The sequence below is a fragment of the Gymnoscopelus braueri genome (genome assembly GCF_963280865.1).
Source record: "Gymnoscopelus braueri genome assembly, chromosome: 9".
NCBI classification, from domain to species: domain Eukaryota; kingdom Metazoa; phylum Chordata; class Actinopteri; order Myctophiformes; family Myctophidae; genus Gymnoscopelus; species Gymnoscopelus braueri.
In genome coordinates this window covers 31,819,651-31,836,716 of record NC_137610.1, presented here as the reverse complement: position 1 = coordinate 31,836,716, position 17,066 = coordinate 31,819,651, and the positions used below count along the sequence as shown (strand labels likewise).

At 39.3% G+C, this 17,066-nt stretch overlaps 1 protein-coding gene across 3 annotated transcripts; it reads left to right on the top strand.

The window, feature by feature from the left end:
* The first annotated feature begins 12,813 nt into the window (after positions 1 to 12,813).
* snx20 (sorting nexin 20) lies at positions 12,814 to 16,305 on the top strand. 3 transcript variants are annotated; one of them, XM_080437701.1, is made up of 4 exons: positions 12,814 to 12,953; positions 13,734 to 13,884; positions 14,053 to 14,189; positions 14,619 to 16,305. In XM_080437701.1, the coding sequence occupies exons 2-4, from the start codon at positions 13,767 to 13,769 to the stop codon at positions 15,288 to 15,290; spliced, it is 927 nt and encodes a 308-aa protein (XP_080293827.1). In that variant the 5' UTR covers positions 12,814 to 12,953; positions 13,734 to 13,766; the 3' UTR covers positions 15,291 to 16,305. The 3 variants fall into 3 exon arrangements, with proteins under 3 accessions (XP_080293827.1, XP_080293828.1, XP_080293826.1); XM_080437702.1 differs by having other exon boundaries at positions 12,895 to 12,953; positions 13,762 to 13,884; XM_080437700.1 differs by lacking the exon at positions 12,814 to 12,953 and having other exon boundaries at positions 12,998 to 13,884.
* Positions 16,306 to 17,066: the final 761 nt, after the last annotated feature.

Sequence of the window (17,066 nt, the reverse complement as noted above, 5' to 3'; positions counted from 1 at the left end):
CTGTCATTCAGAGTAGAGGACTAGCCTAATCTGTCCAGTCCAATAGGACTCAAGGAGATGTCACTGTAGGCTTAAGTGGTGGTTTAGGTGCATTACATGATGCTGACCAGAGCAACCCCCTCTCAGTGCAGGGTAGGGATAATGTTGAAAGAGCAACCTCCTATCTGTTACTGACAGCGGTGGAAGAAGTACTCAGATCTTTTACTTCAGTAAAAGTGGCAATACCACAATGTAGTTAGAAGTAAAAGTCTGTTACAAGTAGTCCTGTATTCATCATTTTACTTGAGTAAAAGTACAAAAGTATTGACATCAAAATATAAATTAAAGTACCAAAAGTACTCAGAATGTATGCAGAATGTCCCATTTCACTTTTTCTTTTAAAAATGTATCAAAATCTTATGAAAATAGCAGATCTACAAGCTCAGAACGCGTCACACACACATTGTGAGCTTGTAGATCATCTATTTTTGAATAGCTACAGGGCTTGAATAAGTACAGGGCTTAATTGTTCAATTAGGTTTTGTAATGATAATTTAAATCTGTAAAGGGACTTGTAACTAAAGCTGTCAAATAATTGTAGTGGAGTAAAAAGTACTCTATTTTCCTCTGAAATGTAGTTTACTCAAGTAAAAGTACCTCGAAATTGTCCTTAAGTACAGTACTTTAGTAAATGTACTTAGTTACTTTTCACCACTGGTTACTGACTTATTTAGGGACAGAAAGATGATTGGAAGTTTGTATGTTGTAGAGCAACTGTACTTGTTATAATTTATAATATGTTATTTACATGCATTTTGGAAATAAGTGTATGACCTGTTGCCAAGTTTTTATAATGCAGAGATTTTACTACCATACATTTTTATTAGTCATATTTGTGAACCGCATTGAGGTGCGGTTCACAATCACATTTACTGTAGCATTGTTCATCAGTATTCACATATTTTCACATACAAGTTATTTGACTTGGGGAGATAACTTGGTATGTTGCCGTAAACAGCAACAAATAATTACACGTTTAAGTTATCAGAAATAGAAAAAAAAGAAAAAGGAAGAAAAAGAATAAAGACTATGGAATCAATGTAGGCTATCAAAGGGCATACATATGATTATGGATGAAAATGGATGAATAAATACTATTCCACTTGATTACGTACTGAGTTCACAGGAGTTAGTTGGTGCAGGCATATCAGCGTGTGTGTGTGTGTGTGTGTGTGTGTGTGTGTGTGTGTGTGTGTGTGTGTGTGTGTGTGTGTGTGTGTGTGTGTGTGTGTGTGTGTGTGTGTGTGTGTGCGTGTGTGCCTGTGTGCGTGTGTGTGTGTGTGTGTGTGTGTGTATGGTGGTAGTGCCAAACTGTTTTATAACTTATTCTTACTATTGCAAAAGCGAATGGAAGTTGCTTATTTCATGCACTTTTAACAAACATTGCTTTTTCCAATTCGAAACTCGGAAAGAAATGCTCAGCTGTGAAATCCTTGTAAAATCTTTTTGTCCTAATAGAGGGTTTGATAAAGGATAGAGTCCACGATCTCTTCCATCATTATCTGTATAGTAGATGCTGTGGTTGTACTTGGAAAGAATTACACTCATTCCTGCTCATGACACCCTATACTGTTTGGTAACAGTTGATACAAATTATACACTTCAATAATAAAATAATCTTTTTCCAGAGGATCCATTGGTGTTTCTAGAGTGGGTGTGCGTGCATACGTGCATACACTACTGTACTGTACTGTACTGTACTGTACTGTACTGTACAGCTACATTTGTGAGAACCAAATGCCCTCACAAGGATAGAAAGAGGATGAAAACTACAGAAAGTGATGACACATTTTGTTTTAAGATTAGTGTTAGTGTATAAAGCTATGTCGCATCAAATTCAAAACACTGATGAGTCAGAAAATGAGGTGACCTCCCTTCAGTACCTGCAGGATATGATACAGCCTCATAACCTCTACACAATAAAACATTTCCAGACACTCAGTAAGTGTTAATGTTAAATGTTAATTAACCTTTGTAATGTAATCATTTGTGTATTCATGCGTGACTTGTTTGAAATGCTGTTTATAAATCAGTAACACATTTTAGTTCCATAGACGTTGACCATAATATACTACATGACACATATTCTCAGGTCAAAGAGCAATGACTCCCTTTCTGTCACAACCTATTATACTACATATCTGTCAGTCCCAGTAGCCAGCTTACTGGGCTAAAATGTGAACCCATCTCTCCTGTCTGCCATTAGCATCAGAACGATGAGTAATCAGCTGGAGTACAGCAAGGATAAGCCCAAAACAAATCCCTGTCAAAGCCATTCATAGATATAGATCTCATACAGACAGACTGCAGCCATGTATAGGCCTACATAGGCAGTCACAAAGACCATTGATATTACCCACTTAAATCCCACATACGTCGGCTATTTTCAGTTAAACAAAAATGTCGATCTACAAGCTCAAAACACGCTGCGATGTGTTGTGAGCTTGTAGATCTGCTATTTCTGCAAATGGTTCATCTATTTTCCCAGAATGTTCTGCTATTATGACATGCCCAGAATAGGGATGCTAGGGTTCATGTGGTTAATGTATTACGTACAGTCATGTACAGAACATATTATGTATACATGCATTACACATGCACGCACACGCGCACACAGATCCCAATTGTATTTAATTTTGTTTAAACAAATTGTAATTAACATTGAAATATCTGTTCTTGACTTTACCCTCCAAATATATCTCTTTGTTAATATTTAGTAAAAGAAAAAAGGCACCATAACCAAACATTGATTAATCATGACTCATTTTAATACAAATTGTAATAAACATTGAAAGAGCTGTTCTTGACTTTATCCTCTAAATATATAGCTTTGTTAATATTGAGTAAAAAGACACCATACCCGCACCTTGATTATCCTATCATATATTCACTGCTGAAAGTTCACACACGTGTAGAAAAACCTGGATATTTACAGAATGTAATCAGACATCAGCCCTTTCCATCTCACATGTATTGTTTTAAAATTTGCATTAGTGTGTCTGTGTTTTGTTACCACTACATAACAGAAGCACAGTGGGATGTACCGGCCACACACAATACTCCCAGCAGCAGCTTACTTTAAAAAACTCATTGCTGACGAACAATGGTGCTTTTCTAATCATTGCATATTTCACTTCAAAACTGCCGGGGTCAGCATGTTGTTTGCAAGATGGCATTTCCTTTGTAAGCGTTTCAACAGTGATCATGGCACTTTTGTTACACTGACAATGGAAATATTCAATAACAGAAGACCCTGCCAAATCTGTGCCGGGCCGAAAATCTCCCCTCTCCCCTCTGCAAGCCCAACTGTCCGTTGATAACATTGTGATTATGTCTTTGTTGCAGCGGCGTGCCTACGGCACAGATCATTTCTGATCATAATGCTGGGGGGGACCACCCTTTCAGAGTGGGCCGGCTACATTTGGAGCTCAGTATTTCCAGAGAGAGGCTGGCTGGGGGGATTTAGCAGCGTCCGCAATTTGATCCCTTCATGTATGCGGCCAATAAACAGGCTTAATGTTTTGCTACACCATCCGCTAAGTGTCAATTTGTCACAAACTGACTCTTATCTGAATGTATCTTCATTGTAATTTAATGCTAATAAGCATCAGTTATAGAGGGAGTTGGTCCTCTCGGCTGGCCCTGTATCAGGGTTATCACTTTTGATGAATGTTCCCTGGATGCTCAAATTTGCATGTACTCACAAATCACTTCATGACTCCTGAATTGAGTTTTTACTTAATGTGTTCCCCTTTTCCCCATCTCAGTAACTGAGTTTATTTATTTATTTTGATTTGTTTTTGTTTTATTTATTAGAATGTTTTAAGGCCTTTGTATTTGTATTTATTTTATTTTATTTAGATTGCTTGTATGTATTGATTGTTGTTGAGAGCAACAGGAATGAGGGCAGCCAGCAGTAACACAAGTGAGCTGAATTCAACACCTTAGCATTGCAATTAGCACTGCTTGTACCACCAAAGAGCCTCACATGACAAAATAAAACACAGTGTAACAGCCTGATGATTCATCGTTGACATTTAATCAGTTATGTGCCTTCTGAGCAATATTGGGAATCAGCTGAAAAAATATTTTAAAAAAATCAAAATAAATTTGACTGTTTTGGTGCAATGTATTCTAGATAAATAAATCATCTGGACACAGATAAAGTGGGACACAGTGTCAAAAATTCAGTCATACTACTGAATGTGATGAAATCAACTCAACTGAGGATGCATACTATTATTGCCCATCATCAGAGTTGTGCAAAAAAGTTATATCGTGCTTCCAAAGCATACAAAAATGCTTTCACCGGTTAAACATGACCATTGCAAACATATTATGTTTACACCGTGACCTTGAACAACAGACATGTTTGGGGGTTTAATAAAGGCTTCTAAGCCTTCTAATTAATTAATAGAAGGCACATTTGTGTCATACACCCAACTTTTGCAAACTTCTGCCAAGGAGAGGTTTTCCAATCAGCTATGTTCACTATTTTTAAAATAGGGTTTAGGTGGTTAACCAATATGGCAAACTACAGTAGCAAAGATTTACCCGGTCCTGTCCACACCGCTATACCACTGATTCTCAAAGTGAGGCCCGGGGACCCCCAGGGGTCTTTGGACAGCAAAATGAGGAACAGTTAAACACTTAAGCCCTATTTTATTTTTCGTCTCTTCAAAAATTGCCGATGTACAAGCTCTCAACCCGTCGCATCACGATGCATTGATAAAGATAAATGGGGGACAGAGCCAAATACATATACATTTCGGGGTCCTTGAAATGAAACCTTCTGGTCAAACACTAAATGTGTTTATTAGAATCTTTCAGGTTATTGTTCTGATCCAATTTGTGCACTAGTTGGGAAATTAGCATGATAAATCTGTACTCTGCTACCAAACAAAGACCATAAGCTAGACACTTGTAACTCACGACGTGAATACAGAAGTCAACCCCCCCCCCTTCAGCCTTGGGTTAGAGGTCCTTTCTCGAGTGGAAGCAGTCACTCCTTCAGAATACTCAATTATTCAAAAGTACAAATTATGAATGATTAAATTCAGAAATGTTCAGAAATGTTCATTTTGAAATGTTCATTTACACGCCCACAGCACTGTGGGCGCTGGGTGTTTTCTCTCCTCCGCGTCATCAGTGCCCATACCCAGGTGGTGTTGGCCTTTCTGTGTGAAGTTGGCATGTTCTCCCCGTGTGAAGGTACCCTCACAAAAAACATGCAGTAATCCTGGTCTCTATACTGCCTCCCCCTGGTCAGCCGGGGCACCTGATGGAGGGGAATGGAACTGGTTGGAATAACTTTGATGTTGTAGCTGTTAAAGGTGGGGATGATTTTACTTATTTCATGTGCTGCCAAGTATCTTAACCAATAACAATACATCATATTTTATCAGTTAAGGTACATTTTGTATTGCAAATCTAAATTTGCCCCTGAGATCTAGTGGAGTTGAAATATAAGTACCAAAAAAGGAAATATTTAAGTAAGGGTACATCAAAATTGTATTTAAGTACAGTAGCCTAGTTACTTTCACCCACTGTTGAAGTGATGTTGGTGACCAGAACTCTGAATGCAATCTGTTGGGGTACTCTGTTGGGGTACTGTCTTCCCTAAAGATACACAGCCAGGTATATGATTAGGATTTTTTTTTCATGAGGGCGTCTGGGTTTCAACCCAAAGGGATTGAAAAACAATTGGCTTATCTAAAAAATAAATACATTAAAAAAAAGCAGTAGTAGTGCCTCTGTCTTGGCCAGACGCGCCAGTAAACACAATTGACTATGATCACAGGAGGGAAGTTGGCAGGGGATCATGTTCTTGTCGCTGCACTAGACTCAGTTTGATTGATTGATTGATTGATTGATTGAATACTTTATTAATAGTAGTACTGTGGTACAATATTATGATTGCTTAAAGAATAACACAAAAAGCCCAAGGGCCTGTTTCCATTGCGGTCTGTGTATTCAATTCATCGAGACATTTAAAGACATACAATAATATACAATCATAAACAAGACATCATCAACACTAGAACAGGGGAAGATATAGCGAGAACCTCCGTGCACGTTAAATGGTAAATGGTGCATTTATATAGCGCTTTTATCCAAAGATAGGAGAAAAATGAGGAATATAATACTATATCTTCACTGTCGAGTGGAAACTTTGTATGTCCAAAACCATTAGGTTCCAGAAAATTAAAAGATGTACCTGTGTTCCAATGGATCCATCATTGGTTAAATATTTATAAAACCCACAAACAGACTTAACCACTTTCATGTTGTTACACGTTGTGAGCTTGTAGATTTCCACTATTTTTGTGTGACACCATCATATGACTAAGTATAAATAGGGTATAATTTATGGGGGGACAAAGATGACATAATGGAGATGCAAGGTTTCCACCCGACAGCGACAATATGTTCTTGGTTTATGTCAGACCCTTTACCTGTACGGTGTCATGGGATATTGGGCAGGCCATATGGATGCAGACGTAGGTGGGTGGATGTGCGGTTTTATACAAGGGACTTCCACATGTACATCTTTCCCCTGTATGAATAATATTTATGGAATGACTTTGAAAATCAATACAAATATTTGAAAGCTGCCTTGAGTATCATTGCTGCTTGGTAAAGAGGTCAATAATTGAGCTCTTATTGGTGACCAATTAATCAGGTGGTTTCTAATTAAAATGTGTAGGCTACTGTAGTACAGAACAGCAGGTTAGTTTACATTTTCAGCATCATGGTTGTAACATGTTCAGAATACATTATAATATGAGATATTCTGAATATCAAAACATTGCCCTGGTTTATCAATTTCTATTCACAGTACCAGTGAATCAGGTGTTGTTGCGTATAGGCTTCTAGGCTATGCTTGCCTCAGGGTTAGATAGCTCTGTGTCCATCTGAATATCACTCAGCGGCACCTGTCATATCCTAATAACCAAACACCTGAACTCCACTCCTTCAACTCCTGCATAAATCTTTTTGACGTACAGGAAATGTGACAGCATTTTACTTGGCCTGGGGGTCATTACTACTGGCCTCAATGCAAAAAAAGGTTTATGTTATCAATGGGTGATTCTGTAACCTGCCAACTGTTGGCAATTACTCAAAACCACATTTTCAGCTGTGAGAGAATATTTTGGGATTTGATTTGCAGATGCTTGTCTTCAAGAACTGAGACCATGGCAGAGGCAGGTGAGAAATACCCAGGACCACAATGGAAACAAGCCCTTAAGGCTTTTTGTGTTACCCTTTTAGCACCATTGTATAATCGTACGACTGTAGGCTACTATTTGCACTGTTAATAAAGTATTCAATCAATCAATCAATCAATCAGGTGTAAGTCTGTCATCCAAAAGTAATTGGTACCCTGAGGGGAGGTAGAGAGGACAGAGTTAAACTATACCTCTGTGCTGGAATTACCCTTAAAAAAAGACAGCATAGACAGGAGATTAAAAGCACGATAAAGGATGGGCACAGAGTTAAAAACCCAAACAATTCTCCCAAGGGACGAATGCAACTCTTTGTTGTTAATTCCGAATAAGCCAATTTTACCCATTAAACCACATGAAATCTAGCTTCCCTATTCTGAGCATGTCACAATACAGTAGGTGAACATTGTGAGTGTGTAGATCAGCAATTTTTGGCGAAGAGATTTTGTGTATGGAAAAAGAAGAGGGGACCAAGTATAGACTCCTGGGGGACCCGGTCACAAAGTATATAGGGTTTAAGTGAATTCAGATGAAAAGCTGTTAGTTAATCCAATCATTTGTAAGCAATCCCACAACACTAATGAACTATGTGTTGTCTAATTGTGGTCTCATGTCTAGTTCATGAACAGACAATAGAATATCGTCAATCATTGCGTGAAGGAAACTGTCATAATTATTTTATGTTGTAAAAACACAAAGGCGCTATGGATACAAGAAAATATTGCATTTCAATTAACTTATTATTAATCTAAATGCTATCAATCTTCGGGTGACTTGGCCCTACATCATCCATGCAAGTTAATGCCCATTTGATCCGAGTTAATGATAGGGTGTGGTGGTGTAGAGGGGCAGGATGATGCAAACAATGACAAACGCACTACCTTCCTTCTTATCTAAAAATATTATCAGTAACCTGTAATATAAATATGCAAATCCACTGCATGTACATTATCATCTTCACTCGGGGTGATTCATCTCCCTAAAGATTTAATTTGCATACAAAGATAGGGACCATGCATCATTGTATGTCATTTTGAAACCAAATATTAATCAATTGTTGGACCTAAAGTGGCCAAGAGTCCGTTGATATACAGGATACACAGGAAAGAGCCTAGAAGAAACTTCAATGTACATATTTACTGCTGCTTCAAACGTCACATGGTAATTCGGCTGTGGCATCAAAATTCATTAAGGGATGATTTTTTTTTGTGCTCTTATCACTTGCTCACATAGTCAGACTGGTCAGCCAATCTGTTCTGCAGATCATAGTATGGGCTGTGCCGCTGTATAGCCATTTAACCTTGACCGGCTGAGGCTCCAACAAACACAGCCCCAAAATATTCAAGGACATGTGAACACAACTTGCCTGTGCTGACTAGAATGGATGCTAATCATCTTCCAGAATTTTTCATTTCACTCAAAATCTGAGCTATAATTCATTTTCATATCGTTATCAATGAAAGCTAGTAAAATTACATTAGTATCATTTTTTCCCCCAGTGTATCCAACACAATAAGGATTTTTGTATGCTGTCAATTCACACACTGTGTTATTATGTTTGTTGGTTCAGTAGCCATATTGAATTTCTAGAAATCTGTGATGAGTATGAACACAATGAACAATTATAGCTAGGCCCAAATGCACATCACTCATCTCAGGAATATTATTATTACAACATCTCTAGACCAGCTGTCTGTACAATACTCCGACAACAGCTGGACTGTGAAGGGGGCTAATATGGACACCAGCTATGACCCTGAATCGTACACTCCCTGGTCGGTGCCCGCCTGGAACGCACTGGCACCGCATTGTTCTGAAATTATGTCTTGGGCAGCTGGTTGATATGACACTCGAGGACAACTGATAAGCTATTGTGTGTGTGTGTGTGTGTGTGTGTGTGTGTGTGTGTGTGTGTGTGTGTGTGTGTGTGTGTGTGTGTGTGTGTGTGTGTGTGTGTGTGTGTGTGTGTGTGTGTGTGTGTGTGTGTGTGTGTGTGTGTGTGTGTGTGTGTGTGTGTGTGTGTATGGGCAGGGAGAGAACGAGAGATAGAGGAAACAGAGAGAGCAAGAGAATGTCATTAATGCTCAAACGTGCATGTCAAGCATGTACCTGGTGTTAGCCTACGACAATATGTGACCAACAAAGGAAATCAGACTGAGTTTTAAACAGTCCCAGGAATCATACTGAATTCATGTAGTCAGGGAGACATGCAGTCAAACACAACAGGCTCATAGTTTCTTAGATGTGGTAAAAGGGGATGTCATCAACAGCTTAGGTCACAGACCCAGTCTGTACACAGTTCACCCATAGCGGCTGTACTTGAGTAGTATTTACACCAGTCAAAAACCTCACCCACCTGAATCTGATGATGAAGGGCCAGTTGCAATTGAAAATGTTTGATGCAGAATGTACTTTTGTACATGTGTGTATATGTATAATATACCTTATGACCCCAATGACCCCTGGGGGTCCCCGGACCCCACTTTGAGAACCACTGGTGTAGCCTACTGTCGTTGCCAAGTCATTTTCAAAATGTGCTCTGACCTTGACCTTTAATTCAACTATGTTGTTGATTGAATATTGATTTGAGAATACTGGACCCCTACTGAGAAAATACAACCACTAACACACTGCAGAATGCAGCCATATCCATTAGCAGTGTGCCGTTGATAAACACTCGTTTAGGTTCCACAATGATCAATCTCAAAATGGTTCTGACATTTGTATGTGGCATTTTTTTTTTGGGTGACCTCCCCATTTTTCAAACAATATTTTCTTTGCTATCGACCCTTGATGTGAGCAATGCATATCAATTAGAAAAAAATTGAAATACATTAATTGATTAGCCTTTTTGCTGCCTGGAACTGAAAAATGCAATGTGCCAACTCGTTCAAAGCATACAGGTATGAATGAGCAAAACATATTTTAAACTAAAGTGGTTCATTTCAAAAATGCCGTTTAAGAAATAACAAAAGAATAAATAGATCTACAGCAAATAAAGCAACAAGACATAATAAAAAAAAAATATGAGCACTGGTGTTGTGTTAGCTAGTAATGTTTTTTTATGCTTGCAACCATTTGGTAAGATGGTTTTACGTTATGAGGATGGTGGATCTCTATCTGTCTTTCCATTGCAAAGCAGCCGGTGAGTAAAAAATCGACAATGAAATCAACTCATGTCTCCCAGCTGGCTCTGTGGCCCACTGTACTCACTGGCCCCGGAACAAACAAGGACTTTATGCTCTCTCACTGGTACAGACAGACAGAAATGTATCAAAACTGATAAATAAATGCATTTGGCCGCAGCGTGCCCTCTTAAGACAATGGAGCCTCAATGAAATGCCATTGTTTTTCCCACAAGCGTCCGTTTATGTGCTTATTTGCTGTATTAAAGCCACACAGGCATTGACAGTGTGAGGATTGTTTCATAAATAGACGCTTGAGTAAAGTGAAAGGACAAAGAATCATCTGCTTGCATGATTCTCAATGAATATTCAGTGACCATTTGAACTAAAGATGATAGTCATGCATCCTCCAATAGTATTAATGCAGTTATGATCCCAATTGATTACCATTAAACCCAAATGTGTTTTATACAAGGTTCAAGGTTCAACTTTATTGTCAACAATACCATTTACAAGTAAAAGGCACGTGAACATTAGTTGGTTGGCTATAGCTCTCATCCTGACAATGATGCAATCTTTTGTTCTAAAATATTGTGATCAATTGCTGAATGTATGTTTATATTAAGGCAATATGGACAAAATCGAATATCAGGATTTTTTTTTGCAACAATACCTCAATATCAATATAGTGGGGTTGACTATTGAGAAATATTTATACAATGAGATTTTTGATAAATAATCATCAGTAATTAAGTGGGTAAAGACAAATAGAAAATCTGAAAATCACATCACATTACTGTAATGCGACATTTAAAAAAGGAAAAGTCCAAACCCATATCATGATATGATATTTAAAATCCCAGACAGTATCTAGTCTCATATTGATATAATATTGGTATATTGATCAAACCTATATGATATCATAATGATGTACTAGGCAATGTACTGTATGTCTTGCATATTGTACTTCATTGTGTTCTACGTGGGTTCCTTCTTATGCTGTAGGCCTAGATTATATTGTATACTGTATGAATACCACAGAAGATTAGCCCACACCCTATCCTATATTCAAATTGCCTAATGGACGGTGGACACTACAGTGGGTTGACGTCACAAATGTAACACGCGGACCTGCGAGGTGCACCGTTGCTCCGATCCGCACCAAACTTGGCACAAACACTGTTCAGGGGTCTGCCATAACAATAGTCACACCAGGGGCCATGTGTGTCCCCAGGGGCCATGTCAGGGCCCCCCGGGAGCACAAACACAAAACTCGAAAAAGCACCAAACTTGGCACAAACACTGTTCAAGGGTCTGCCATGACGATAGTCACCCCCAGAGGCCCCAAGGGGCTACAGGTGCACTGATGTTCCAATCCGCACCAACGTGGCACAAACACTGTTCAGGGGTCTGGTATGAGAATAGTCACGCCAAAAAAACTAAATTGCACACATAATGGGCACTACAACATTGTTACAACAGTGTTTAAGACTTTAAATGGCCACAACTCGGTGACCATTGCTCTGATCAGCACAAATAGGACTAGATTTGAAGCCCACGTAGTGGCCTGAAAATCTAAATATTTTTGATCTACTTGAACAGTGTATTACTTAGGCTAATCAGTAGTAGGCTAATTAACATTGGTAAGGAGATTGTGTCCCAAAAATCTATGATGTCATATTATTACAATGTTTAGAATGATAAAGAGATTTGTTGGACTGGTAGGTCGTTGGAATTATGACCGGACCCCCAAAGAACTCACAGGCACCACAGGGTATAGGCAGGCACATTAGCACCTTGATTTGTAAAATAACATCAAACTGTCCTAGGTCAGCAGAATAGCATATAGTAATTCTTACATTGAGGGCTAGTCTCCATTACTAAACTTAATTAGACAAACCTGTATAAGATCAAAGACAAGTATGAACAACAGAAGATTAAGGACTGCAGCTTTGGGCAGGCAAGAGGCAACATGTTGATAACAACAGTAATCCTTTGAACTAGTCTCCACCTAGTGGACAAACACTGGTACTACAGTGTAGGTGAGGTCGGTGTAGAGATGGGCTGAATCAACCTGCCAGACCATGCTTTGCTGCAGAATACATTCTTCCTGTTCCCAGGATAGTAGGGCTGATTAGCTGGGTTGTATTGCATTGGATTGGATTGGGGCAACTTGCAAAGGCTTATATCCAGTAAATTGCATAGGCTTATATCCGGTAAGTTGTGAGTGACACAGTGTGTCACATAAAAATAAGTAGCCTCCCTACGCTATTTAAATTTTCATGTATGCCTATAGGTCTTCTATTAATTTGATTGAATTGTCTGGTAAATATTTGGGTAGCCTTACACATGCAAATCTCACCATCTCTGATCAGGTTTCACTTCCTTGTTTCTTATTCTTGCTTCACTTTTGCACGCTGACATGACTATCTACAGACCAACTTCCCCCTTCAATTGGTTCCTCTATTAACACAAAAAAAGTAATTGTGATTCCTCCGTCACACTGAGATTTCACTCCCTGACAGAACAGCATTCAAGAGACGCCCTTACTGCAGGAGGAAAGGTAAGACTAATAGTCTACTGTAAATTGTGATGTTGTGTCGACACTGGTTATGAAACACAAATTATTACCATCCACCACTAAGAAAATATTTTCAGTTTTGTTTGAGGTACTCTTTGGATAGGCAAGTCTACTCGAAAGTCTAATCGAAACTACAAGAAAACTTCAAGGCACTCTCATTTGAAACAAATAAAATGCCTTAGGCTTTACTGTCATGGCATGGCAAATATAAGCCTCTAAACAAACTATGTGTTTCGACTTCAAGCCTGTGGCAGGGAGTCAATAAAGTAAAAGAAAGCTTTTGATAACATTCTGGGTTGGGTTTAAAACAACTTGGTAAAGTTGGGGAAAATTCACAAAAATGTACCAAATACCTAGAATAAGACGATGTGGTTGAATGATTCAACCACATCAAGGAGAAATTTGCTCATTTTCAACCATATCTTCATAGTAATTGGTCCTCACTAATGCTCATTTTAAGATGCCACAATTTCTGTCTACTCACTCACTCTGCATCTCATTGGTGGGCTGCTACGGACTGTTCAGAAACCTGCCTAATGACATCTTCGATGGGGATTCCAAGCTAATAGAAACTACAGCCTTTCTCTTCCTGGAAAGTTAGCATGCTGAAACAGAAGCCATTGTTCTTAGATTAATAAATAAATAAATGAATAAATACATAAAATTATGAAAGCATGTTTGAAATTACGAAACCTGCCTACCGCTGATGTCACTGGTAGGCAGGTTTCTGAACTGTCCATAACCCTCCTCTGGTCCTTTAAGCTCTGCGGTTGCTTATATGCCAATATAGCTGGGATGGCAGAAGCACGACTGGTGCGAATACCTGCTAGACAGAGGCATAAGAAAGGCCCAGACACAGTGACACAAGAGTCTGACCAGCACAATGGAAAAACATACGAGACACTGGCCCCAGGTATTCTTTCAGTTCTGTATTTCAATCAAAGAAACTTCCCATTTAACAGATTATGTTACAAGAAACAAAAAGTACCTGGAAAAGGACTCTTTGTTTAACAGTGTGTGTGTGTGTGTGTGTGTGTGTGTGTGTGTGTGTGTGTGTGTGTGTGTGTGTGTGTGTGTGTAGGACCCAGTTCTTCCTGTTTAACAACCAAGGAGCTTCAGCAAAATTGGAAGATTGTAAAGAAGCAACTGAGGTCTTCCAAACTGCTGTTTGAAATCCCATCTGCACGCATTTTAGAACAAACCCTGTCCAAATATGTGGTGAGACAGACCTCTTGATACAGAATATATTCAAAATCTGTCAATATAAGGTACTATTATTAATTAGCCAATGTGCTGCTTGTTGGAATGTCCACTACTGGCTGCAAAACGTGTACGTAGGTAAAGTTAAAGGATAACTTTACAGATTTTTTAATCCTATCATTCCTTTGTGCAGGCATGTGTGAATCTGACAACACTTTCTGGTGTGTTTTGTGTTGAAAGCTCGCTCTCAGTGGCACTGAAAAATCTCCGCTATAGCTTGAAACGTGTTGTTTTTACGTGAACTACACTGGCACAGATTTTTTTAAGAGCAACGCCTGGACACAGAACTCATTGGAAGGGTTATGTGAGATTGTCACATGTGCTCACAATAGAATGGCAGGATTCAAGTACATTATTGGTTAAGTTGCCCTTTATTATATATTCCAGGTGTACGAGATTGTGGTGATGCGCTCTGGCAGCTACGACTCCAGGCGCGTGTCTGTAGAGCGCCGCTACAGCGACTTTGTCTGCTTCCACCGCCAACTGCTTGAAGAATTCAGTGATCAAATTGCGGAAGTAGAACTTCCACGCAAACTTCTGACAGGGAATTTCGACGAGGAGAATATCAACGAAAGGCGCTTAGCTCTCCAGGACTACCTAGCAAACCTCTATGCCGTGCGCTGCATTCGATATTCCTGCCATTTCTCTGAATTTTTCACCCAACAAGAGCAGATGCGTGCGTACAACCTTTTACGGTCGGGACAGTTTCGATCAGCAAGGGACCTGCTGCAGAACATTCTAGAACTCCTGGAGAAGCTGGCACAGAGGCACAGCCCAGTCCTGCTGGTGCCCACACTGTGTGCTCTTGCTGTTTGCCACCGTGACTTGGATGAAACCCAGGAATCGTTCTCTATGGCCCACAGGGCACTGCCCGCAGTGAGACGCTATGGGCTGAAACGCTACAGAGCACCACTGTTAGAGCTCCTAGTGGATTTGGGGTACCAGCTGGGACGTCCTGTGGCTCAAATACAAGAAGAATTGACTGGAGTTAGGGATGCAGAGAGGGGGCTGGTGTCTTTTCTCTCTCTTAAACAGGTAGTGGTACAGGAGTTCACATAAGGATTGTGTGTTGGACCACAAATGTAATGTTCATATGGTATGAACTAAAAGTTGTTTTGTGTGTGTTTTGGCGACCCCACTAGTAGCTACGTGGTCATTACAGCATGTCATAGCTTGTGTTTTCTTAGCAGCCCGCCATGTTGGCTGTGTTATTTGTTTGACTAATCTCTCAAAAGAAAAAGTGTTTTCTTTTTTTGCCGATTGGTGTTTGACAGACCAGTCTTTAACTTTTGAACCGGATCATTCTAAGATGGCGGAATGGATGAACAGTTAACCACATGATGCTGTGCAGAAAGATAGTATGTCGCTCAAATAAAGGTTATAGGTTATTATAGGTTATATAGGTTAAGGTTAATACAATAAAGTTCATCAGTAGCTAGCCAGTAACCATGTATAAACCAGTAATTAAAACAGACATGGGAATAGGTACATGAGGATATATCCTCTGCCACCAATGGAACCAAAGAAAATGCCATTGTGTGCATGGTTGTCAAAATGAATACTGATAAGTAACATGAGGAACTTGTTTGTTACACTGTTCTGCTTTCTGGTGGAGGATGGTCAACCACCACCACCAACCACCAAGACCTAAATAATGTTTATATATATATATATATCTATATATTTACAAAATATATTTTATAATCAAGTGCTGATATGATTAAACTCATACTGTGTAACTTTTTCAACTACGTTATTTTTGATATTATCTTTCAGTGGCATATTTTCACAATAACCATTCCACATAAATGTGTTTTATTTTACAACTTCTCTAAACACTATTTTGACAATCGTGCCAAAAGGACACAGGCAGCGGAAATATACCGGAAATGTATTTATGTATTTCTGACGATGCTGTTCCAAAATATTCATACTGCTAGCCTAGGACCCGTCTCTCTCTTCCTGTTTCCTGTCACTCCACACTCTGTACTGTCAATAAATAAAAAGAATATGTAAAAGCAGATCCATTCATTGCCAAACCAAATACAAATTTGAATAAAATATATTAATTCAATTTGTGTGTTGTCCTGACTGACGTGTGTGTATGTGTGCTTGTGTGCATGTTCCTGCCATATGCCATATTTGGGGACAAATGTTGGACATGAAACCAGTTAACCGAGGAGTGTGTGTGTGTGTGTGTGTGTGTGTGTGTGTGTGTGTGTGTGTGTGTGTGTGTGTGTATGTGTGTGTGTGTGTGTGTGTGTGTGTGTGTGTGTGTGTGTGTGTGTGTGTGTGTGTGTGTGTGTGTGTGTGTGTGTGTGTGTGTGTGTGTGTGTGTGTGTGGGATTTGAATGGGGAAAGTTGAAAAGGAAACATTGCAGGGTAGACAATACACACTCACACATGCTGCACTCAGTGCAGTATCAGATACACATCATCATCCCCCACTGAGCCACTTGTAGAGCCACACATGAATAGACCTGAGAGAGGCTTTTAACTCCAATGCAGAACAACAGAGCAGAGGAGAGATGATGCCACCAAGCTGAACCATACAACCACCCTGCATCCTTCGTAGCCAGCCTTTGGGCTACAAATTATACAACACAGCAATACACCAACAGCATAAATGACATACTGTATGGGTATGCACAACACAGACAATGACAGGCAGCAGCACATAAGCCCAGTGTTGGAAAAAGTACTCACATTCTTTACTTAAGTAAAAGTATCAATTCTGTAATGTAGAAATACTCTGTTACAAGTAAAAGTCTGGAATTCAACATTTACTTGAGTGTAAAAGTACAAAGGTATTGGTATCAAAATGTACTTTATGCA

Coding starts and splice junctions, on each gene's coding strand:
- snx20 (XM_080437700.1), top strand. CDS start 13,638: ATGAAAGCATGTTTGAAATTACGAAACCTGCCTACCGCTGATGTCACT. Junction 13,885..14,052: donor ATACGAGACACTGGCCCCAG/GTATTCTTTCAG, acceptor GTGTGTGTGTAG/GACCCAGTTCTTCCTGTTTA. Junction 14,190..14,618: donor AAACCCTGTCCAAATATGTG/GTGAGACAGACC, acceptor TATATATTCCAG/GTGTACGAGATTGTGGTGAT.